Genomic DNA, 24799 nt, shown 5'->3' on the forward strand with positions numbered 1-24799 from the left:
ATTTAGATGCCTAGAATAATAAGGGAAAAATATGATAAGTAGTTGTCAATATTAAAGCAGTCTGAAGGAGGAAGGCTTTGGGCCTTGTAGTAGGTAGAATGAAACAGCAGATTTGAGTATCCACAATCCTTTCAGTATTAAATTTTCAGTAAAATAAAATTACTTGTATATGAAAACATAGCCTTTCCCCAGCTCTCTTTTTTTTCCTGATCAGCTGATGAAGAGACTAGCAGCTCGCTGCTTTGCTGGCTTGTTAATTTTATCCCCACTAACTGTGATTTCCGATAGCCGGCCTGCTGATAGTGGTAAGGTAAATATCCTTTTTCATTGCCGTCTTGAAGATTCAGTAGAACTACATCACAGGCATGTGTAGGTGTGTAACACATCAAAAGTCGGTGTTCTCCGTATTTCTATGTACAACTGAGTGCTTAAGGAGAGCAATGACATTAACTGTTGACAGCCTTGCATGCTGTATTTATTATTAGCATTTCTAGCTTCCAAGATATGCAGAGAAATTTCCTTTTCTTTATCTTCGTTAGCTGCAGTGGTTTATAGTGGGTTTCCTGCTTTAGCCAAATGAATATTAATGAATTTGTGTGCAGATTTTTTTTCATTCTTTTTTTCTTCCTAACTCATCAGATCTCAAACCTCCTTCATAGTGGTTATCTGAGTGCTGTGGAAGCATGATGTAAATTGTCTTTTGATTATTAAGGCCTAGTTTCAGGCTGTCCCTCAGGATTCTGTGTTCGTGTTTGTTCTGTGGATTTGTACATCGGAGAATGCATAGGAAACAGATTTTGAAATCCCACTGGTGTTTTTAACATGCCAGGTTGTTTTGTGTTGTGTACCAGGTTTTGTTCACGAAACGTTTTTCAAGAGACATTGTACACAATTGAAAGAAATTATGTCTGGGCTGTAATCACTCTTTTTATATAGATTGTTATGCTCACATGATCATAAATATTAGCCATGTTTGGTGCTGTGGAAAAATGAAGGTAATTGCCTTATGATTAGAGCTCTTTCAGTTACGAGAAAGGAGTGATTAGCATTTGCATGTACTCCAGGCAATATTGAGAGGCAAAAGGGACAAATATCAACATCAGTTATGTTCTGAGAAAGCATTAATCAGAAATCCTAGTTTTAAGATTCTTTAGTATTTTTTTCGTTTTAATTTCAGTTCTCTTTTTTTTCTTTTTTTCCTTTTTTTGTTTGTTTGTTGGTTTTCCCAAAGCAAGAAAAGTTCAGCTTCTTGGTGTGTTACATGGATCTGATAGTCACTGCGTGAACAGGTTTTCTTTATTCCTAGTTTGTTTTTTTGTAGTGATTTTTTTAATCCCGCTGTTTGCTGCTGCTGAGTCTGGGTAAAAGCATACATACAGGTAATTGAAACTGGTGTTCATTGTTTGTGACTGTGTGCTGTATTTTTTTTTCTTTTTTTTGCATCCAATCTTATGAGTGCTTTTTACAGCAAAACTCTGCATTGTCAGTCCTTTTGCCTTTTGTTAGTTACTATTCTAGAATAGAATTATACATTTTAGAGTTGGTTTTAATGGTTAGGTGATTTGTAACTCACTTAAACTATTTGGAAGAGAAGCTGAGTGTTACTTGTTACTGCATAAAGTATCTGTGTGTCCTTTGCGTGACCAAAGAACTGTGTGTGATCTGGTTTGAGGAACAGAGTGCAGTGTAGACTGTCCTCTTTGAAAACATGTGACATCAAAGTCTGTTTTGCATGGAACTAAGTAATTGAGAACTGCCACTGATGTGAACAAATGACTGTTTCCTGTAAGCTTACTGGCACCGTACCACAGGCCCTCGATTTGTGTGAAACTATGACTTGGAGTGGAATTAAAGGTTCAGATAAATATTCATTTATTTGGATGGTAACAGGTTTCTTAGAACAAATTAATGTTCAGTTTCTCTTTTCTAGCAACTCAATTCTTCACTGAACTTTTTTTTTAAATAAACTGAATATTTAGAGTTATCTGTATTTTGTGGGGTTGCATTTTTTGTTTTTAAATGTAGCTTGTTAGTTCCCTTTGCCGTATGTCTTTTTTTTTTTTAATCATACTTTTCAAATCCATGGTTGTCAGGCAATTGAAGACGGCAATTTGGAAGAGATGGAAGAGGAAGTGCGGCTTAAAAAACGGAAGAGACGAAGAAATGTGGATAAGGATTCTGGGAAAGAGGATGGAGAGAAAGCAAAGAAAAGAAGAGGCAGGCCTCCTGCAGAGAAGTTGTCACCTAACCCACCCAAACTGACAAAACAAATGAATGCTATCATTGATACTGTGATAAACTACAAAGATAGGTGAGTGTGCTCTCTTTCCCCCTCTGTCCCTCTCTGTTTTTTAACAGCATCAGTTTTATTATCAGTCTTCAGGTGGAATTGATGACACAGCATTTTTAAAAAGTAATTCTATTTAGGACCTGACCCTGTAAGTCTTCCTTTATGTAGAGTGTTTTTAAAGACCCACCTGATAGGAAGCTGTTGAAATAAAAATACGTAATAAATAAATAAGGCATTGAGCTCTTACTTTAGTGGTACAGCCCGTATTAATATCAATCTCTTTAAATACATGACTACAGATTTCTTAATGCAAGTTCTCCATATGACCCATGAGATTGACCAAAATATATAATGGGCCCTTGAATAAATTGGCAGCCCTTGACCAACCAAAAGAAAAAGTACAGAAATTCTGAGCATAAGGTTGTCTACAGATGAGCTAGAAGCCTGGTTGTCCTGCCAATTCAGCATAAAAAAATGTTAAGTATCTTAACCTTAGGAAGAAATGTAGCTTCTAATCCAAAATGTGATTTGAAGATTCCTATTTTGTAGGTTTTTAACCTGAACGTTATCTTTGCTTAGTGAGGAAGAAATAGAGAAGCTGTTAATTAATAGCGCTTTTGAATCAGACTCGTTTAAGGAAGTCGTGTTTTTGAACTCAGCTTTTATTTCCCAAAAATCAGTATAGCCTTATTGTGTATATACATGTATCCTTTCTTTGCCATATGCTGAATTACAGAAATCACATAAAGAACCATTTTAAGCTAAAATTAATATAAAATTAATATAAAATGCATTCAGAGATAATCAAATAGTGTTTGTATTAAGTGACCCGCACCATTTCAACAATACAAGATTGTGTATAAACGAACTTCCAGAGTCTGTGACTTCAAATAGCAAGTTGCACTTCTTCCTTTTTGTAACTAGTGTTCTGGGTGTGGCTGTAAAGTTAACTGAGTTAGTATGTGGTGAAGGATACCAAGCCTGACCTTTCTGTCACGTTACTGTTGAAGTGAAGCATTCTGTGATCTGTGGGCTCTCTACAGAGTACTTTAAAAAGTTTATTGCATCATAACAGGATTCAGAGCAATTGATGTGATGACCAGGAAGCTCACTACAAGCTCAGTATATTCAGCTTCTATTACTTTATAACAAAGAAGCTGAAAAGTGATGAAAGTTCAGATATACCAATCAGAGAATAATAAGGAAGCATCTCTTTTTATTTTGGATCCCTGGCCTTGAACCTTTTCCTCAAGCCAGGTACTTCTGAATAGGGCTTCTACTTCTCATTTCAAAAATAGTGAACAAGTTACTTCCGCTGACCTCCAGTATATCATAAAATTGTTACTGGAGATAGTAACTGATAGTAACCAATAGTTACTGGGGAAGTAGAAGACTGCCTGTTGCTTGTGCCCCAGGATGTTCATATCTGATTTCTGCCACACAAGTAACTACTGTACTATTATGTAGTAAAAAGGCCTACCAGTCACCCTCCCAGGAGCATGTTTCATGATTCTGCAAGACCAAATTGGTTGCCACTGATAAAATTGTACAGTGCCCTAGACAGTTAGAAATTAAAAATACCTGTTAAACTGAGCTCCTAAATGTGATGAACTTTGCAGAGGAATTCCAAGTTCCTGTATTCTGATTTGTTTTTGAACCAACATCAAACCTTTCAGTCCTGTGAAGATTGGGACAGAAAAGATTTGAAAAATTAGGCACTAAGGAACTTCACTACTTAACCCCAATTTTTTAAAAACTTTTTTTTTTAAGGTTACTATAGAGTTTGAACACTTTCAGGATTTGCAGCTTTAGAATTAAATGGATTTAGGCATTTGAAGCCTTCAGCTTTTGTTCCCATTTTTTCAGCTCTGGGCTTTTGTGAGAGAAATTGTGGCAAGTATAGAGGGACAGGTTAATTGGAAGGAAAGGCAATGAGCTTCGTCTGGGGAGAAAACTGTTTTGTTTTGTTTCTTTTTTCTTCTTTCCTGTATTACTATCTGAATGCTGGAAACCATCTTTGTCTTTGGCTTATATTTTCATTACTAACAAAAGTTGCATCTCTTCATTGTGCAAGTTCAGAGGGTTAATATAGTCCACAGACAGCTGATCTTATCCCAAAAGGTGGAACCATCCAAAATCTTACTATCTCTGGCCTTAGTTACATTGTCAAAAGCAAATTGATGATCTTTAGTCTGAAGTTTTGTTACAGTTAATTAGTAGCAGATGGGAGGTGGGAGCGGGGAGAAATAAAAAAAAAAAAAAATAAAATAATAATAAAAAAATAATAATAAAAAAAAAAAAAAAAAAAACCAAGAAAATGTGTTGGTAAACTACTAAATATCTCTGTATTTTTTCTCTCATGTTTCTCTTCGCATTTGAGAAGAGTTCCTTGTAAACAAAGAACCACTTCTCCTTTCTTATTAAAACCTTTCTTTTAAAAAAATATTTTTCCATGGTTCTCACAGATATATGGAGTTGTAGTTGAGTGGGTTTTTTTGTATGTTTTTTTGGTGAAGGTTCTAGATAATTAGATAATGTTGATATAGTCTCCAAATACTTTCTTAATACTTTCCCCCGCCTATGGCAGGGTGTGTGTGTGTGTGTGTGTGTGGAGTTAGATGATCTTTAAGGTCCCTTCCAACCCAAGTTATTCTATGATTGTTGTCCTGTCTTTTGTTCTTTTGTAAGCATTTTGGGAAGAGTAGAATCTTTTCTTTCTTTATTTAAAAAGCATCCAACAAAATAGGTTCGGTTGCTTATGTATAGGAGAGCTAAAGGCTACAAAAATACAAACAATAATCATTACTAAACTGCAGTTTGAGCTACACAGTTATTAAATAAACATCAAAATAAGATTAAACAAACAAACTGGCAGCATTTGAAATAAGTGTTTGGTGTAAAGGAATGCAGTATATGATCATTTTGAAAACAAAACTCAGATAAATACACAGCTAGTTGTAAAGCCTGGCTAAAGAACTCTATGCAAGACAGTGGAGTTTAGCAATGAGGTCATCTCCTTGTCGAGGTGAATCCCATTTAATAAAGGAAATAGTAAAGAAGGAGAAAAGGCCAAAGATGTAATGCATTGTTAAAATCTTCAGCTCTGTTTGGACTCTTTGGTGTGAGAGCTATTGAGGTCCTTGTCAAGTTCACACTGGTTTCTTGCAGGCTGCTGTGCTTTGGATTCTACTATTGAGTGATGTACCTTAAGCTCTTCTTTGTGTTGATACACATTTCTTTATCATATCTTTGTATTTATCTTACTGTTGAGATAAATAGTCATGCGTCAGTTTGCAGAACTGTGTGGCAAGTGCTCCAACTCACTAAGAAATAAAGTGCTCCAACTTACTAAGAAATAAAAATGCATGTTGAATTCAGTGCTCACCCTGCTAAATTGTACCCATGCTCTATTACCTAGCTTTGAGTATCAAATGATAAAGCATATTACTAGCTGTAGATACAGAGCAGTACTACAGATGCAGAGCCTTTTTTCTGTTCTACGCTGCTTCGCCGTTGTAAGTGAAGGCTAATTAAGTTTCATCTATAATGGATTAGAAGGAAGAAGAAATGTGGACTGGAAGAAAAGCAAGATAGAAAAGGTGGTCATATTCTTCTGACTTAAAGGAAAAATGTCCTAATAAGGTTATGACAGGGAAACAGTTTTAGATGGTTTTGCATTATGTTAGCTTTTCTAACTGCAGCTTTTGCAGTTCTAGCTTTTTGCTGGCATATCATCTGCTAAGGGGGAATACACCTGTGCAGGATAACATTGGATTAAATCATCTGCTTTCTTCATTGTAAGTTAAATGGATGGATTGAGGAAAGAGTAAGATTTGATAAATTAAGGAAAACAGCTTGATAATGGAAGACCACAGAAGTTTGAATGTGAGTGAGGTCTGGAGTTTGCTAAGGTAAAACAATTATGAAATGTTAATGTCAAAGAGAAGGATAATCTTCTGGGAAAAGGTTGACTGGATGAAAGAGGGAGAACAAAGGATATTTCTAGAAATAACGGTGAGGAAGTCTGAAGCAATTTCAAAATTGTCATTTAAGAGAAAAAGAGGTGTTGAGAGAAAGTGAGAATTCCCACACGTTAATTAAAATTTGCAGGAAATGTTGAACATTGAGGGAATAGTTACTCATTTATATTAATAAAATGAGAACAAGGAAAGAAGGAGAGCTAGTGTGCGGTGGGGATGACATAGAGAATAAATGAAGATTGTATATTTAAAACTCCAAAGTTAAATGATTCTTACTTGATTCTCAGTAAAAATAATGATATTGGCCATGAAGACAGGGAGAATGGATAGTGCTATGGTAACAGTGAGAACATGGATAGTAAAATTACCAAGAGGAATGGAATATTTGAAGAACTCAAGCATTCCTCTGTGGGAACAGGCCTCTGAGTGATAGAAATCTCAGGATTTTGAAAGGACTGATGTATAGAAGCTGATATCAGATTTGTCATGCAAGACTAGCTTTCTAGCTGATTCTGTAGCCAAGGTATGCTATTTCATCAAAGGAAGAGAGAGATGTTTTACAAAGTTGGGTTTTGGTAAAGCATGTGTTACGGTCCAATAGGAAACCTATTTGCTCAGATGAAAGAGATCTAATGAGTAAGTTTTCTAATCTCAGTGAAAAAAATAAAAAAGCAAAGATTGAGATGTAACTAAAGACAGTGTTAACAACAGCAAAAAGTATTAAACTGGAAAGAAGATGCCACAAAAGTTCTTGGAAGGTTGGTGTTGGCATAGGTCAAAATATATTAATTATATGTGTTTTAAAATGAGGAGTGTCCTCGCCAAACGTGAAGTTCAAAAGTATCAATATTAAAGGAATACAGCATGTTATTTATGGAGGACTGAACACAGTTAAATCTGGAGTCAAAGAACTGGCATGAAACAATGTAGCTCAGACTGCATTAAAAGGTAGTTACAGACTAAAAATTGGAAACTTTTCCTTGAGTTGGAAGCTCGTTATGTGGAAATCATAGAAAAAGAAAGATCTAGACAGAGAAATTATTGATCAAAATTAAATATGAGCAATCAGTATTGTCCATCTATTTAAAAAAAAAAAAAAAAAAAAAAAACACCCTTGGCCCCTACACTATTACCAGTACGGATGAAGAAATACAGGTATCATTATATGTGATGAAATCAATGTGTGTCTGGATTGCTGTTCTTGAATACCTTCCATTCAAGAAAGATTAGTTTATACTGAAAGTGTAAATAATTACTTCAAGGTTGGGATAGTCTTGCAAGAAGAAACATGTTGGTTTGTTTATCCTCACACAGCACAACATGAGAAGGGAAAACAGTTGCTCTAAGTAAATTCATCTAGGAAAGAAAGAAAACATAAACACGGGGAGAATTTAATTTAATTTAATTTAAAACACATTTAGATGTTGAACTTGGCGATATGGTTTAGTGGAGGACTTGTTAGTGTTAGGTCAGAGGTTGGACTCAATGATCTTGATGTCTCTTCCAACCTAGACAATTCTGTGATTCTGTAATATAGAAATATATAACATACAGAACGGTGGTCACAAGGTTATATGAGTGTAAACAGTCAGGAATATATTCAGGTTGGTAACTAAAAGATTCTGGAACACTCTCCTGTCTGAAGTAGTGGCATGGGAATACCTAACTAGATTTACGACTTGTTCCTTGATTAAAAAGCTTTGCATTATTGTTTGTTACCAAGGTCTTAGATTCAAGGACCTGGAAACACCTTTCCAGTTACACAATTGATCCTGATTCTCTAATGTAAACTATATTCATTGCCTTTGCGGGTTCCATTTGAAATAATTTCAGTTTAATTTAATTTGTTATTTTATTGAAATTACTGCTTCACTTAAACTAGTACTCCAGTGCCCTTACAGATCTTGCACCTCATTTAAATCTTGCTATATACAGCTGTTCAGAAGAGAGTGAGTTGAAATGTATCAGTTTAGGTTACCATCACTCATTGTTAGTTCTGATTATATTAACCTGTCTTCTATCCCCTCTAAAATTAGGAGTGGATAATGCGGAGAATAGCGTGTTGTATGTACATTATGTTTTCAGGAAGCATAGTCCAGCCTTTTGAAAGCAGGAACAATTTTACTGGAGAGAGATGTTTTTTTCCACGGATAAGGAATTTGCATGCCAAATGCTCAAGTCTCCAGCTGCTGATTTTGCATCATGCACATGCATGCTTACTTTCCAGAACCATCGTTTTCCTCTTTTTATGGTGTTCTTTTATTTTTTGTTACAGAGGAAGACATGCTGTAAATTTTGCTTCCCGTTCCTGATTGTTAGAATTTAGTGGGGGGAAAAAAAAAAAAATGGATAATCATAATCCTTCAGCCTATGTACAAATCTGTTGTCCTCTTCTGCCTCACATCAGTTTGATATTTACTGTTTAGGTGCCAATTTGGTGCACCTGCTGTTTTGCATGAGCTTTGTTTAGATAGCAAGAGTTTACTTATGAGCCCCAGGACCCTAACAGCTCAGTTGCATGCAGTGATTTACAATCGTTATTCAGCTCCTTTCTTCTCTGCTCATCAGCCTTAAATAAAGTAAGGACTTGCACTGGTGTACCCATTAGCTTCACAAAACCTCCTCCCTGTTGCAGGTAGTAGTTAACCACATTCAAGAAAGCTGATAAGAAAATTGGAGGCTGGGGTTGTTGCGTCCAACCCATGTTTTGTGCCTTGGCAACAGATTTCGCCTGTCTGTGATGCCTAGTATTTCAATCATTGCCTCATTAAAGCTAAAATGTTTAAATTAATGGCCACAGTATTCTAATTTTGACAGGGCATAGGGAGAGAGTATTTTTCTGTGTATTTGAAATTGATTTTATTCAGAGTTTTTCCAGCTGTTTTCTGAATTTGCCAGTTTTTAACTGTTGAAAAATGATGAGTAATGTAATTAGCCATTACTGATCTAACCAGTAATTAATTATGCCAACTGGTACTCTTGAGTATTCAAACACGCGAAGGAAATAATTCTAGTTTATACCCAATCCAAAGGTATGGAGTATATAGCCATGTGTCAAAATCAAGAATTAGTATTTCTACCCATTTCCATTTCATTGATAGGGACAAGTCCACCATGTATTACTGTAGTCGATTCAAAAAAAGAAGAATCGATAAATACATTTAACAGAAATGAATAGTATTCCTACTTATCTGGATTGTGGTTTGAAGTTTTCACATAGTAAGGTCATTCCTCTGTATTTATGCTCTCTTCATTTTTCCATACACACAACTTGTTTGTGTTTTAACAAACATCATTTTTAGTTACACTTGAATAGGAGGTGCAATTTGTGCACAGTAGTTCTGGTTGTGAGCATTCATTCTAACCACCCTCTACTGAATTTCAGCGTTTGCTAAAAAGTGTGAAATTTGACAGAAATGTGAGAACATTATGCAGTGTCAGCTTCGCAGTTGTCTCTCCTTTTTGACTCCTAAAGAGAAAAAGGTTTGATAGTAGTAGAAATTTTGATAGGTGAGTGGCAGCTTGTTTCTGGCCACATACTGCCAGAGAAAAAGGGTACAAAAGCAGATACTTATAAATTAGGCCTAATGGTTTCTGCATTTAATTCTACTGAAGATAATACTGACTAAATGAGTGGAAATATATACTTAATGTACCTTGTAAGTAGTTTGACAGAACTGAGAGAAAATTGGAAGCACTGAGCACAAATACTTTTCTGAGTGAAAATCTTTTTTAAATGATCAGTTATCTATTAACGACTTTGCATACCATGTAAGTATTTGCATGTGAGCACATAGAGGACTGATGTGTTGAGGTACTGCAGTCGCAGTGAGCTGTCACTCTTAGTTCATTTGCAGTGAGCTCTAATAATTTATTCTGGTCCTTTTTCCCTTCAGCAAGTATCCTGCTAGTTGCTAGGCAACTGTAAGTGATCTTTTACTGCGCATGCTTTTTATGTGGCAGTTGTGGTTATTATTTTCTAAACCTGAAGATGAGGATTAAAATCAGTGTTGCACTAATAATTACTAATTTTCTCCTGTTGTACCCAGAATACAGCTACCTGAGATTGTCAGAAAAGATAACATTCATTTACAGTATATGTGGTTGTATACAAAGGGAGCAGAAGGTAACATTTCTTTGTGAAAGGCATTTCTATAAAAATGGTACAGTAGAATAAACTGTTATTGATCTGGGTAGGCAAAACTGGGCACTAGTCTTTTGTCTGTTGCATATTTCATGCACTTAATGTGTTGTTTTTTTTCCTCCCATGACCTTAAGTGATTCTCAGTAATTAATTATATCAGACAAAAGCTTGAAGGTTTTTTATGGCATTCTTCCTTTAATAGAATGTGTGAACAAGCTACAGTTACATAGATTTATATCTTGAAAATAGGATATTACATTTTAGTAATTTACTACCATTATATTTTTCATGTGAAATACAATATAAGGGCCTGTGCGTATATGTAAAAAGGAGTGGGAAGGGGAAGAATTATGTAGCCATGAGATAAACATACATATATATATGTTTAAGCTCATATATATATGTGTGTGTATACATATGTGTGTGTGTATATATATATATATATGTAGGAGCTTGTTTTTACGAGGGCAAATATGACCAACATGTTTTAAAGTCTGATCAAAATTAGGAGATTATTAGCAGCTGTTCATACTAAAATAAGATTAAATATGGTTATATTTGCTGTTAAAATCTGAAGTGTAATTGAAGCAACACCAGCATCAGTGTTTTAGTATTTTTTCTGAAATAGATATTTCTGTTAGAAGAATGCTGGTGAAGTTTAAAACACAGCAGTGACAACTCAGTCCCTCTGCATACCAAATCCACATTGCACAAAGTTTTGAAAGCAACTTTTTGTATTTTAAAAGATTAGCTTGTATCTGTATTATACACAAATATATTGTACAGATTTACTGAAAGCATTTAAAATTTACCAAGTCAAGCACACAGAAAATAGGATATAACAGAGGGGAAAAAAAAAAAAAAAAAAAAATGTGTAAACCTAATGTTTCCTATTGTCTTAGGAACATAACATTGTGTGCTGTGTAAAGGTGTTACAGCCTACTCGTTTGCTTTGCTTTCCTGTGCTTTGCACAGAGCCTGTGCCTTGTGTATAGAAGATGGGCAATGAGCACTTAATGCATGGCCAGGTTCCTCCCGGGCTTCTCTGGACACATCACTTTTTCACAATATTATGCTGTCATTCTTCCCAATGTTTTATTCTCATTTTACATATGAAGAATAGAGACCAGAGACTTAAATTCATTAAATAATTTGGGCACCAGAGATCTTATTTCTCAGAGTATTTAGTGTTTAGTAGATTCAGAAAAAATGTCAATGATCTCAGTTGCAGCTGAGAGTGTTCAGCACTTCCCTTTATTAACAATGTATTACTGTATATATAAATACATATATTCTTCAATTTCCAGAAGAGTGGGAACAGATTAATTTAGTAAATTGTGTAGTGTATTTTTAATGCATTGCTTTTGTATTGCTTTCTCTTTCTCTTCAAGAGGACAGCCTGAGATGATGACAGGTTCTGTTGTGTGACACGACGTTGTCACTGACAGGAATCATTAACAGGATTGGTGCCTTTAAATCCATAACATAAACACCTCCGACTTTCACTGAGAAAGTAGGAAAGTAATGAATTTGACTTTTCAATGTGAATCAGTTCTAAGGAGATGGCAGATGCAGTGGCTTGTCACCTGGGATGACAATTATCTGGTCATTTTAGGATTTCTTCTATTTCAGTAACAGGGTGCTTCCCAAGTAAACTAAATCTCTTGGCTGAAGTTGCTAGTAAACTGCTTGGAGCGTGAGTTACAAGTGGTCTACACCAACATCTGTATAGGATAGATAGGCATGACTATCTATAGTCAGGGAAGGATAGATAGGCATGACTATCTATCCTTCCCTGACAGAGATGCAAAGTACACCTTTTTGTCTCCTTGTGCAGCAGCAGCACCAAAAAGTGTGTTTGCATGTGCCATGATCTTATGTGAACTCCCAGGAGACAGCTGGCAGTTATTGTCTGCTGCTGCAAGTCAAAAAATGTTGTCAGGATGAGACAGACGCATTTACTAGGTTAGCACTGGAGAGAAAAATACTCTAGATACCAGGTTGTCCCAGGGATATTGGATCGACACCATTGATTAGCAGGCTATGACTTAAACGTTTATATTTGTTGTTCTCTCTGATGCAAGATGTATAAGGAGCAAAAGTGTCCCAAAACTAAAATAAGAACATTAAGAAATCTTGAATTAGGTGAGCAATAGCTCTTTAGGAAATGAGAAAAATCTGCTCATTCCTGCTTGTTCGTTGATCTTTCAATGTTCCCCAAGCAAATTCGTCTCCGCAGATTCTCAAGCATTAAGAAGTACCTACGATATGGTAGGCATTCATGATTTACATAAAGGACAAAGCTGTTCAGTGCTTTCTATCATCCTTATATTGTTCATAACAGAATTGCCTCAGTTAACCTGTGTTTCACTGTTGATTTAACGTGTCTAATAATATCCCACGCTGTTAAGGAGGGTGACTGCAAGAGAGAAGCTCAAGTGGAGGTGAAGACTTGGCAGCAGCCAAGTCTTGTCCAACTGCTGTGAGGGTTTGATTTGTTTAAATTATCATCCAAAGGTGGAAATGAGAAATCAGTGTAATGAGAGAAGCAAGCATGTGAACGTGGGCAGGGAATGCTTGTGAATGCTAAGCACAAGGGATTACAGTTCATCTCATCAGAACTTTTTTCTGCTACTTTGTCTGTGACAAGAACAAAGTTGCACAGAGAGGAGAAATAAGAAAAGAAAAAAAAATGAAGCTTGTAAGTGCCATTAACACATTTCCTCTCCAGGTGACTTACAGTCATCTATCATTTGTGAAGCCACAAATGAGAAGATTTAAAACAAGCAAACAAACACAAAAAACTTCAATTTGTAAGTGTCAAAATAGCTATAAATAAAGGGTTGACAATAGGAAATCTGGAAAGCTTAGAAATTCTGAACACCTGTAAATGATAGGAAATGTTCCTAGAGTATGAGAGGATTTTAGATAACCCATTACTTTATTTCAGATGATTGAAGAAGCACAAATCACAGTAGTGATTTTCAGTACAGTAGGAATGATCTTCCCAGGAACCTAACACTCAGTAATGGAAATTAATAATGTTCTTGGGATTAATTAATAATGTTCAAGAGAGTTGGAAGGTGTGATTGCTGGGCTGCTTTCCATCATCTATCAGTGGTCATGGTCATCTGGAGAGGTCCCGGATGACTGGAGACTTGCTAATGTGATACCCATCTATAAGAAGGGTCATAAGGAGGACGTGGGGAACAACAGGCCAGTCAGCCTGACCTTGGTGCCAGGAAAGGTGATGGAACGGGTCATCCTGAATATAATCATGCAATGTATGTGGGACCTGGGGGGATCAGACCCAGTCAGCATGGGTTTATGAAAGGCAAGTCCTGCCTGACCATTACTTCATCTCCTGCTATGACCAGGCAACCCACCTGGTGGATGAGGGAAAGCCTGCTGACATAGTCTACCTAGACTTCAGCAAGGCCTTTGACATGGTCTCCCACAGTCTTCTCCTGGAGAAGCTGGCAGCCCATGGCTTGGACAGGCACACTCTTTGCTGGGTTAAAAACTGGCTGGATGGCTGGGCCCAGAGAGTGGTGGTGAACAGAGTGAAATCCAGCTGGTGACCGGTCACCAGTGGTGTTCCCCAGGGGTCGGTGTTGGGGCCCATCCTCTTTAATATCTTTATTGATGATTTGGATGAGGGAATTGAGTGCTCCCTCAGTAAGTTTGCAGATGACGCCAAGCTTGGGGGGAAGTGTCAATCTGCCAGAGGGTAGGAAGGCCCTGCAGAGGGACCTGGACAGGATGGGTCTATGGGCAGAGGCCAATGGGATGAGGTTCAACATGGCTAAGTTCAACATGGTTGTTGTGACCTGCACTTTGGTCACAACAACCCCATGCAGCGCTACAGACTTCAGGCAGAGTAGCTGGAAAGCTGTGGAGAGAAAAAGGATGTGGGGGAGTTGGTTGATGCTTGCCTGAACTTGAGCTGGCAGTCTGCCCATGTGGCCAAGAAGGCCAACAGCATCCTGGCTTGTATCAGGAATAGTGTAGCCAGCAGGGCCAGGGAGGTAATCATTGCCCTGTACTCTGCTCTGGTGTGAGGCTGCACCTCGAGTGCCATGTTCAGCTTTGGGCCCCTCACTGCAAGGACATCGAGGCCCTTGAGCGTGTCCAGAGAAGGGCTACAAAGCTGGTAAAGGGCCTGAAACACAAGTCCTGTGAGAAGCGGCTGAGGGAACTGGGGTTGTTTAGTCTGGAGAAGAGGAGGCTCAGGAAAGGCCTTATTGCTCTCTACAACTGCCTGAAAGGAAGGTGTGCGGAAATGGAGTTCAGCCTCTTATCATAGCTAACTAGTGTTAGGACTAGAGGGAATGGTCTCAGGTTGCACCAGGGGATGTTTAGGTTGGAAATGAGGAGACATTTCTTTTCAGAAAGAGCAGTCAGGCATTGGAACAGGTTGCCCAGGGAGGTGGTGGAGTCACTGTCCCTGGGGGTGTTTAAGGAAAGGTTGGACCTGGTGCTTAGGGACATAGTTTAGTGGGTGATATAGTTTAGTGGTAGGGGGATGGTTGGACCAGATGATCTTGGAGGTCTCTTCCAACCTTAATTATTCTATGATTCTGTAAGTGTGCTATGACTAGGATGTAAAAAAAAAAAAAAAAAAAAAAAAAAAAAAAAAAAAAAGAAAAAAAAAGTATAAAATGACCATAAACTTACAGTGACAGGAAAGAGACAAAAGAGACATGCTAAAAATTATAAAAAAAATTATAAAAAACATAAGAAAAGGTTAAGACTGTATTTGGCAAACCACTACAGAATTCAGATTCAGGTCCTGATCCTGGTAATTATATTTGTGAAATAATTAAAATTACTATTTTATTATTAATGATAAATAATCCAGATATCAGTTTCTAATTCTTTGAAATAAATGTTTGTGTTGGTTGGTTTGTTTGTTTTTTCTCTCTGTGTGTGTGTGGAGGGAATTGTAGTAATTCCTTACATTGCAAAAGTTTAATTTTCTCAACAGTTCTGGACGGCAGCTAAGTGAAGTCTTCATTCAGCTCCCATCTAGGAAAGAACTACCAGAGTATTATGAATTGATTAGAAAACCAGTGGACTTCAAAAAAATTAAGGTAGGAACATTTTGGAATATAGAGATTCCTACATTTCTTTTTGTTAGGCAGGGCAAATATGCATTCAGTCTTAAAATTACAGCATGAATATTGTACGTGCCTGTGGTTGTCTTGTACTTCAAGCAGTGTTAAATCCTTTGTAATGAACTCGTTTCATTTATATTGCACTATATCACTGTAATTTCAAAATGTAGCAGTGACATAAATATTGCTTTCAGAGATGACATCTGTCTTTTTTAAAGAACCAATCACAAATCTGTAAAGAAATCTTTAGTAAAAAAAAATATTTTTTTTGCAAAATTTTAGTGCTTATAGGGGAATATAGACATCCCTAAACTAGTGACTTGGAATAGCTAGACTAGATCTAAACAGTTTGGCAGATGGGGTTTAAGCAAACTTGTTGCACATTAGGTGATGTTGAAACTCTTTGAGTTTCATTCATTTCATAGTTTATTTGTGTCTGTGCTGGGAAGAAGAAACTGGAAGTCTTTTACCAGAAGAGCTCAGTTTCTGTGACTTTTGTCCCTTCCACACCACAAAGAAATTGCATGATTTTTTGCTTTTATTGCCATGGTGTGATTTTGTGAGTAATATCTTTATGATACATTTTAGCATTCCTTTGTTTTAAACAGGCACTTGTCATGATGCTTGCTTAGGTGGTAACATTTTAAAAGAGAATGTTTTTGATGTATTGAAATCAAATATTAATTCAGTGTCCTGTCTCCTGTTTTTTCTCTGTACCATTGCCCCTCCATACTTCCCATTTTCCTCAACAAATACAACAGGAAAGAATTCGCAATCACAAGTATCGGAGTCTTGGAGACCTGGAGAAGGATGTCATGTTGCTGTGTCACAATGCGCAGACATTCAATCTGGAGGGATCACAGGTCTGACTGAAATTCTTTGTGTTAAGGATAAGAGTATTGGTTCTTAAACAATTATTATTTATGTCTATAAACCCTGTGTTTGAATTCTTATTTTAAATAGATAAAAATGTCCAAATTCTTACTGTTATCCGGAGTCCTCTGGTCACAGCTGGAGTGGGAGCATGCAGGTTTGGAGTCTAATTCTGAGATCAGTGTGTTCTGATCTGTACGTATTTCAGAGCTGCTGCAGAACCATTTGAATCTATAATAAATGACTCTTCATGTTCATCAGCTTGGGCTTACCAGAGTGGATGACAGAAGGAGCAGATGTAACAGTATGGTTTAGTACCAGATATACATGAAATGCTTCGTAGTGAGCACTTCAGCTCTAGCAGTGGCAGATAGAAATTCAAGGTCTGTCCAGCAGTAAAGATTTCTGTATAAAGTTTTATGTTTTCTGAACCCTCTGGCAAGTTCTTGGTGTTGTTTTTTTTTTTTTTTTTTTTTTTTTGAAAGATCAATGTCCATTTTGACCAGTCAGTAATAATGAATCCCAGCTGAGTCTTAGAGGTTTAGAAAGCAAAATCTCTCAACTTAAATGTTTTACATAAATGAATGTGTATAGTGCTGTGAATTTGGATCAGAAGATGCTGACACAAAAGGATGCTGACTACAAAATCTGGATGACGGTTGAGAAAGTTGTCTCACAGAGTGAGAGGTGGAGGTGTTAGAATTGACAGGAACAATCCTGAATGGATAGAAATGTTCAGTAGATCTTGTTGCTTTGTTTGGAAATAAACCAACCTGTATCACAGTTTTGCAGAATTATTTTCCATTGTAATATAGCAATAATAACTACCAGAGATAGTATTAATTTTTATAATACAAAGCCCAAATAACTAATACTAAAGTTTTGCTTTGTTCTGTTTTGTTACCTTTTTTTTTTTTTGGCTGTTTGTTGTTGTTGTTGTTAGTTTGTTTTTAAAGTTTGCCTGGTATGTTCTCTATGTTGATTTTTATTTCCAATGAATTGTGGGACATTTCTGCAGCAGTTCTCCAATTTTAAGGTTATTTTATATTCTTTTTGATAGTTTGGTTCTACCTTTGCTCTGGCATACCAGTATACCAGTTTAATTCAGTAAACTAGATTATTTGTGTGTGTACTAAAACCAAAAACAAAATCTAATTCAGACAGAGCTGTTTAAGTACACAGTGACTTCAAGTGAAATTCTACATGTTCATTTCATTAGTATGATGCGTGCTGCTTCTCCTGGGAGCAAAGCAGTTCCATCTGAGCTGGAACCTTAAGAAGGGTTTTTAGGGAGAGACAGACTTTTTTGAGGCTTTTGAGTTGCATGTAACCTCAGCAGTTTGAAAAGTTTTTCATGTTGTAAGGGTCAAATGGAAAAAATAGACATGCAAGGGGTTAAAAATAGTATTTGTCTATTGAAATGGAAAAAAATTGTCTTAAAAGTTTGCATAATTTGAAGTTCCATTGTCACTGCTTTTCTCATTTTGAAGGAAGTTCCACTGTTATGGTTGTTCCATTGATGATACCTGTTGGAATCTGATTTTCATCAGAATAAGAAATCTTTTATTTGCATAGCTCTTCCTGATGTAGCCCCCCAGTCTTTTCTGGGTCAGACTAGCTACTGAATATCTACAGATAATCCCAAATTAAGAAGGTTAAAGAAATTAAAAATACTTCATTTCTCTAGGAAATTTTGTTTAAAAGTCTGGCTCATAGCAAGTTGTTAAATATGTAGTGTCTGGAGTTAAAAATAGAATCTTCTTGTCTTAGAAAGGTGTTTGGTCTGAGAAAGGACAGCAAAGTTAGTTGAAAGAGTAATTCTTAAGAACAATCAGAAATGCTAGGTCTATGGGACGGAAAAATAAACTACACTTGAGAGGAACTCAGGGGGCTTCTAAGGATAGCACACTTTATAAACAGTAAGTATAAGACAACATCAATAATGATTTGACTTCTAGGAAAAAAAAAAGCTGGGGTCCAACAGCAAACTCATGTCACACAACTGAAGGAAAAAAGCCATTTCAAAACATTCATAATTATTATGTAATTATGGGTGTCAACAAACAACTTTTACCACATTCAAGAGCAGTCAAACATCTCATAACAGAGTGCATGGGAGTGCTTAAAGAATGTGGAACAATCTGTACTGAGAGGAAATTTTTCTAAAGCAGACTTGGTGATCAACTGGAAAAAAAAATCACATATTTCACATAAAGTATTCTGAATTGAGATTTTTTAATTCATTTTACTGAACCTGCAAAATATTAGTGCTTTTATCAGTTTTAATGTACAGATTGTAATGGCCACCAAAACTCCCTCCATTATCTTTCTTGCAATTATAGAATGTCCCTTTATACAAGAAAGTGTTTAATTAAGCTGAAGGAATAGTGTGGCAGCTAAAGCAGTTCAGCGCAGGATGATGAGAAAACCAAATACGTTCTATGACTCTATACCCTTCTGTTAAATATTCTTAATTGTTCAGTGCTGAATTGTCCAGTGCTTGGCATCTGACTTCTTACAAAGCAAAATAGATGATCTTCTTTGTTAAGATGATTATGAAGCCTCAGTTATGAAGACCATGGTATGCCTTCCTATAGAAGGCCATAGCCTTCTGTTATGCTAATCTAAGAAATGAATTGCAAACCAAATGTAGTCATCTCATTTGTAGACGTGAGGTTAAATTGAAAATGTAGAAAAATTCATAGAGGTAGAGGTTAAATTGAAAATCTGATTTGTGAAAGATGCTTAACAAGGTTACATTGTGTTCAAGAACAGGTGATAAGTCTAGAACACACACTGATTTTTCAGTCTTTTTCGATCTGAGAAGAAGGAAGGGATGATCTGCTTGGGTTAAACAACTTTCCTTGTGGCCACTTTGGATTTCAGGAAAAAAAAACAAAAAAAACAACTAAGGATAATTAACATGAGAGCAAGTCGTTTGACGTTATCAAGTATATTGTTAGACTTTAATTCAATTCTTTAATTGAGATGCTTACTGCTGAAGACTGTCACATTGGCAGGTTTTCAAGACTGTTGTAATCTAATGAAATTACAGAATAGCTCCCGTGGTAATAAAAACAATAAAGAAAAATGCTCTAACTGAACATTTAAAATGTAATACATTTAATACATTTTAAGAATTCTATTTTTGTGAGTCGCTGATAAATTTCTTCATTCAGAAAACAAAAAGTTAATGTTGACATTTGTTTTAAAACACATGCAACAAGCGGTGTTACTTGTAATTTGAAAAGGACATACACTCTGTGGATTTGCACCAGAAATGAAGGTCTATCCTGTGAATTTTTGATGTTGCTTGACTTTACAGCTCTAACATAGATTTGTATTCATATTGTAGATATATGAGGATTCCATTGTTCTTCAGTCTGTGTTCAAAAGTGCACGACAGAAGATTGCCAAAGAAGAAGAAAGCGAGGATGAAAGCAATGATGATGAAGATGATGATGAAGAAGACGAGTCAGAGTCAGAATGTGAGTCCCCTGCTAGGTAGAGAAGATAAAGTGTATGTAGGGGTAATTAGTTGTTCTAGTTTCTGCTGTAAGAATCCGTTTTCTATGAAAGAAAGTAACTTCTTAAAAAGTTTTCTGCTTTGGGTGTTTACATTCAGCTTAATTCTTGTAGCTTTGTGTTATTGCTGTAGTTGTTGGAGTATAGTAAACTACTTTTAAGCCAAAAACAAATCACAGAAGTGCTTGGTGGGAGCAGGTCTCACTGGCCATAAGCGTTGATAAATCCTCTGATCCTATTCATGTTATTTTTAATTACAACTACCTGCAAATGCTAGATACAATCTTTATTCATAGGTGGTCAACCTTTCAGGCATGATGTGACACACAAAAATCATCACCTAGTTAAGAACCAGAAGATGCAGCAAATATTCTTCAGTGAGAGAGTGATGAAGTGAAACTCCAGATTCTTTCAGAAGTAGGAGGTGACACCAATTTTTCAGAGGGCCCATCTGTAAGAAAAGACTGGGCTGGGCATAAACTTAGTTTGAAATTCAGGGCATGGTGCAGGAAAAACTGGAGCACGTCTTCAAAGAAGAGACCTCTTATCCTCTCAAAATATTCTGACAATATATTATCCCTCTTGGTGAAAATATTTGTCTTTTGCTTCTAGTTTGAATTTTAGTCTGCTGTGTATATCCTGTTCCACTGATTAACTAGTGTATTGAAATTGTTGTAGCATGCTGATGGCCAAAATGGAGCCAGGATTGCCCATACAAAGGGCCTAAGCTCAATATGTCTTCCAGGTCTTGTCAGCTCAGATTTCCTCAGTGGAAACATAAGCACCAATCATGAAGTCCCTCAAGACTCAGAGACATGATGTAGTAGAAAAGGAGACATCCTTTATTCCCCCTTTGTGCCACTCAGTACGTCTACACATGCTCTCCAGCTACCCCATTTGTCTTGTTACAGAAACTGTAGTACTTTGCCCTGAAGTACTCTTCCACGTACAGCAAGCAGTTCTGCAAAACATGACATTTAAGCAGTTAATTTGGAAATCAGACACTTAACATGACCTTCAGAAAGGTGTATACTCCAAATGTGTTATCTTCACATGGCATTTCTGTGGTCTAAAACAACACAATTGCGTGCTTGTACAAATCATAAACATGTCTATGTGCAAATAAAGTATTTTTAGGTGTGCGTTTTCTCACAAAACCAGATAATACCTGTGGACACTACGCATTCTGAAAGTGAAAAATAAGATGCACATGGTCAACTTCAAGTTGTTCTTTATGGCATAATACAAATCATTGTTACATCTATAAAGAAGTAGAGAAATAAAAGCAAAAGCTCTGATTGTTCCACAGTGCAGATAAAAATACAGAGAAAGTACGTTTTCAGGTTGCTACCAGTGGAGAACTTCTATGAACAGAGACAGCATTTAGAAGTTAATAAGTGATCTTCAGTAGTTGTTTTATTGAGTTAGCAAAGAGTGGCTATGTTTTTTTTGTTTGTTTGATTTTTTTTCTTGTTTTTGTTTTTTGTTTGTTTTTTTGTTGTTGTTGTTGTTTTTAAATTGTATGTGTTTTTACTTTCTGCAGCAAAATCAGTGAAAGTCAAAATCAAGCTGAATAAGAAGGATGAAAAGAGTCGGGAGAAAGGGAAAGGCAAGAAGAGGCAAAGCCGAGCAAAAGCGAAACCTGTTGTGAGTGATGATGATAGTGATGAGGATCAAGATGAAAATGTAAGTTTTGTTCACTGAGACTGTGGAAGTGGTTGCAGTGATTACGTCTCTACCCTGTCTTGCTTGCTGTCAGAATTCTCACCTATTCATGCTTAAGCACATATTTAATCTGTATTCATTATCTTGAGAGAATTTGGCAAGGGTTTTTAACTGTATCTGTATGTGCTTAGGAGGTCTGGGCCCTGTGCTGAAAGACAAGAAGTCTAAGTTTGGAGCTTATTTCTTGGGAGTTGTTCCTACTTTCTTTGTAACATTACGCCTCATGGTTTGTTTGCTTTCATCCCCAAATGAAAAACTCTTAGTTTGATTTTTTTTTCTTTGGTGGGTTCTTCTAGTAATGGAACAAATGAAAGCAGACCTCTCCGCAGTTGTTTTTAAATGTCCGTGTAGATAGAAAAATTGGTGTTTCCTTAGTGTCTTTTCTTCTCTAAAGAAGCCTACAGCAACTGAATTAAATGTCATGAAAGAGAAATATTAGATAACAGTATATTTCTTAAGGCTATCTTGATTCGTCAGTTTAATTGTCATCTTTCTCCACTTTTCTTTCTTTTTTCTTCTTTAACAAATTCCATAGAATAGCTGGCAAAGAATTTCTGACTTGTCTTGTGTCTCTTACCTCTAGGACCAGTCGGAAGCAAGCGGAAGTGATGATGAGTGATCCATAGGGTTTATTTTCTTGGCAGAACTGACCCCCTTCCCTTCTCTTCTCCCTTCTCCTATTTTATGCCCAGTGAATTCATTTTGTCAAATAGACATTGGGTTGTTTCTGTATTCTCATTCTCTATAAATTAGCTTTAGGGTAGTGCCAGACAAACATATGATATCATGGTGTAAAAAAGGAAAAAATGTAACATATTGTGACCAAATGGGCCTCAAAGATTTAACAACAAAGCAAAAAAAAGATCTTTTGATGGAAAATGTGGGTTGGTAGTATATTTCTATGGGCTGGTTTTAGCTTGGTAATAGTTTAATTGTGCCTGGTTTTATCATTTGATAGTAAGTTTTTCAGTGGCATCAGAGAGACAAAAAAAAAAGTCTTTTGTAGCATTGATAACCAGGAGAAGCCATTAAAAGTCACTGGTTATTTTATTTTTCATCAGGCAGTTTTCAAGGTTTTTAATTGTTCTGTACTGTTTTTTTTTTTTTTTTTTTTTTACACTGTGGTACATATATGCAACTTTGTTTAATAGCTTATAATTGTACAGTAGTTAGCCTTCATTCATCTTGTCCCATTTATGTTTTTCCACTTTATGCTTGACGATCTTCAGAAAAATGCTTTTTGAATTGTATCAAATTTGTCTACTGTAAACTTTGCTTAACTTTTTTCTCCTTGATTAAAAAAGTTGGGTTGAAAAATGCTATTGAATATTGCAATCTATATAGTGTAATGGATGGCTTCTTTCATCAGACTGATCTTCTATGTTACCAATGTGGATTATCACCTTTCCCTAAAGTGTACTTAATCTTTGCTTTCTTTGCACAATGTCTTTGGTTGCAAGTCATAAGCCTGAGGCAAATAAAATTCCAGTAATTTTGAAGAATGTGGTGTTGGTGCTTTCATAATAAAGAGATAATTTAGCTTAATAGATACAGTCCTGTGTTATGAGTTCCACAAAAATCATTTTTATAGTAGCGATGGGAGGACAAGTATGTTTCCTGTAGAGAGGTCCACTGTGGTCTGTCCAGAGTATGTAAAATAAGAACTCATTTTTATCACCACAGAAGTATCTTCAGAGATGAAGATAAGGTATTTGAGACATGTTAAAATAAAAATAAAGTTGAAGTAATAAAATAATAACTTGAAGTGTAATTCCTTACCTAATTACAATTCAGGTGATTAAGCAATAAAATAAATGGTTTGTTTTCTTTTTCTTCCAGGAAACATATATCCCCAGGCGTTAGTGGGCATGAATACAATCACTTATGCAGGCAGGCATGTAGCCTGTCAGGCACATCTATAAATCAGTATTTTTAGGTGTTACCTTGAGGTGTGAAGGCTGTGATGCACTAAGATGTGGTAGCGTAGATGCTTGAAGTACATAGTTAATGTTTCTACTCTGTGTGGAAATCAAAACTTCTTGATTTGATGTAAATTTGGTAGAATATGTACAAGCCTGTGGTTTCATTTGTAAACAGAACATGTCTTTTTCAATATGAATCATATTGAGATCATATTGCTGCTTTGCTATTATATTAATTGCTTCAATTTTTTCATCTAGTTGGTTGAAAAGTGGTTTTTGTGTTTGCTTGGTGTCCATTTGTGTGTGTTAGCCCCACACTGAGATAATGTCAGCTTCAGTTAGTTTTAGCAATTTCAAATATTTCATTTGTTATCCTATGGGCATAATAGCCTTGGATGGTAACAGTATATCCAGGTGGAAGTAAAGATTATTCTCTTGTTCATAAGTTTGCCTTAAGCAATGAGAATAGAAATGGAAGTCATCTGCCTACTGTAATACTTGTTTGTCTCTCTATAGAGGTAGCTACTGTGATTTACTTTATGGATACTCTGAAACAAGATTTGAAGTAAAGAAGCAATTACTTGGGCATACACTTTCATGACCTGCGAACCTAAAGGATTCTATGCACTGTCTAAACAGAAAACTGGTAGGTTCCCACAATTTGGTGGTGTTGAAAAATGAATCTTTCCCAAGAACAGCTTCTTGCCAAAAACATATCCAGTGTGTGCACTAGCCACACGGGAGACACTGTATTTCACAGAGAAACATTGATCTCAGAGGGATACACTGATCTCATCAATGTGTATGAATATCTGGAGAAGCTTTGAAGAAAAGGACCTGGGCTTCCTGAGTTGAGTATGAGTCAGCAATGTGCCCTTGTGGCAAAGAGGTTTAACAGTATCCTGGGCTGCAGGTCAAGGGAGGTTATCCTTCTGTTACTCAGCTCTAGTGAGTCCACACCTGCAGTTCTGTGTCCAGTTCTGGGCTCTGCAGTACAAGAGAGGCATGGACATGCTGGAGCACATCCACGAACAGTGCGCAGTGATGGTTAAGGGACTGGAGCAACTGATGTACAAGAGGAGCCTGAGAAAGTTTTATTCTCAGACTCTTCAAATTGGAGAAGAAAAGCCTGGAGGGAATCTTATCTATGTGAGTCAATATATTAAGGGAGAATACAAAGAGAATGGAGGCAGGCTTTTTTCAGTGGTGCCCAGTGGCAGGAC

The 24799-nt window shown here is 36.4% G+C and overlaps 1 protein-coding gene across 4 annotated transcripts in view; it reads left to right on the forward strand.

Moving 5' to 3' along the window:
* Window positions 1-22740, forward strand: part of SMARCA2 (SWI/SNF related, matrix associated, actin dependent regulator of chromatin, subfamily a, member 2) — a 119360-nt gene extending 96620 nt beyond the window's left edge. For all 4 annotated transcript variants that reach the window (XM_032205275.1, XM_032205272.1, XM_032205273.1 and 1 more), the window contains 6 exons: window positions 2094-2311; window positions 15402-15507; window positions 16293-16394; window positions 19760-19892; window positions 21473-21615; window positions 22238-22740. In XM_032205275.1, coding sequence (XP_032061166.1) covers window positions 2094-2311; window positions 15402-15507; window positions 16293-16394; window positions 19760-19892; window positions 21473-21615; window positions 22238-22273 — 738 coding nt within the window. In that variant the 3' untranslated portion in view covers window positions 22274-22740. The remainder of the gene's footprint in view (window positions 1-2093; window positions 2312-15401; window positions 15508-16292; window positions 16395-19759; window positions 19893-21472; window positions 21616-22237) is intronic.
* The last annotated feature ends 2059 nt before the right edge of the window (window positions 22741-24799 follow it).

The sequence above is a fragment of the Aythya fuligula genome, chromosome Z (genome assembly GCF_009819795.1).
Source record: "Aythya fuligula isolate bAytFul2 chromosome Z, bAytFul2.pri, whole genome shotgun sequence".
Classification (NCBI taxonomy): Eukaryota; Metazoa; Chordata; class Aves; order Anseriformes; family Anatidae; genus Aythya; species Aythya fuligula.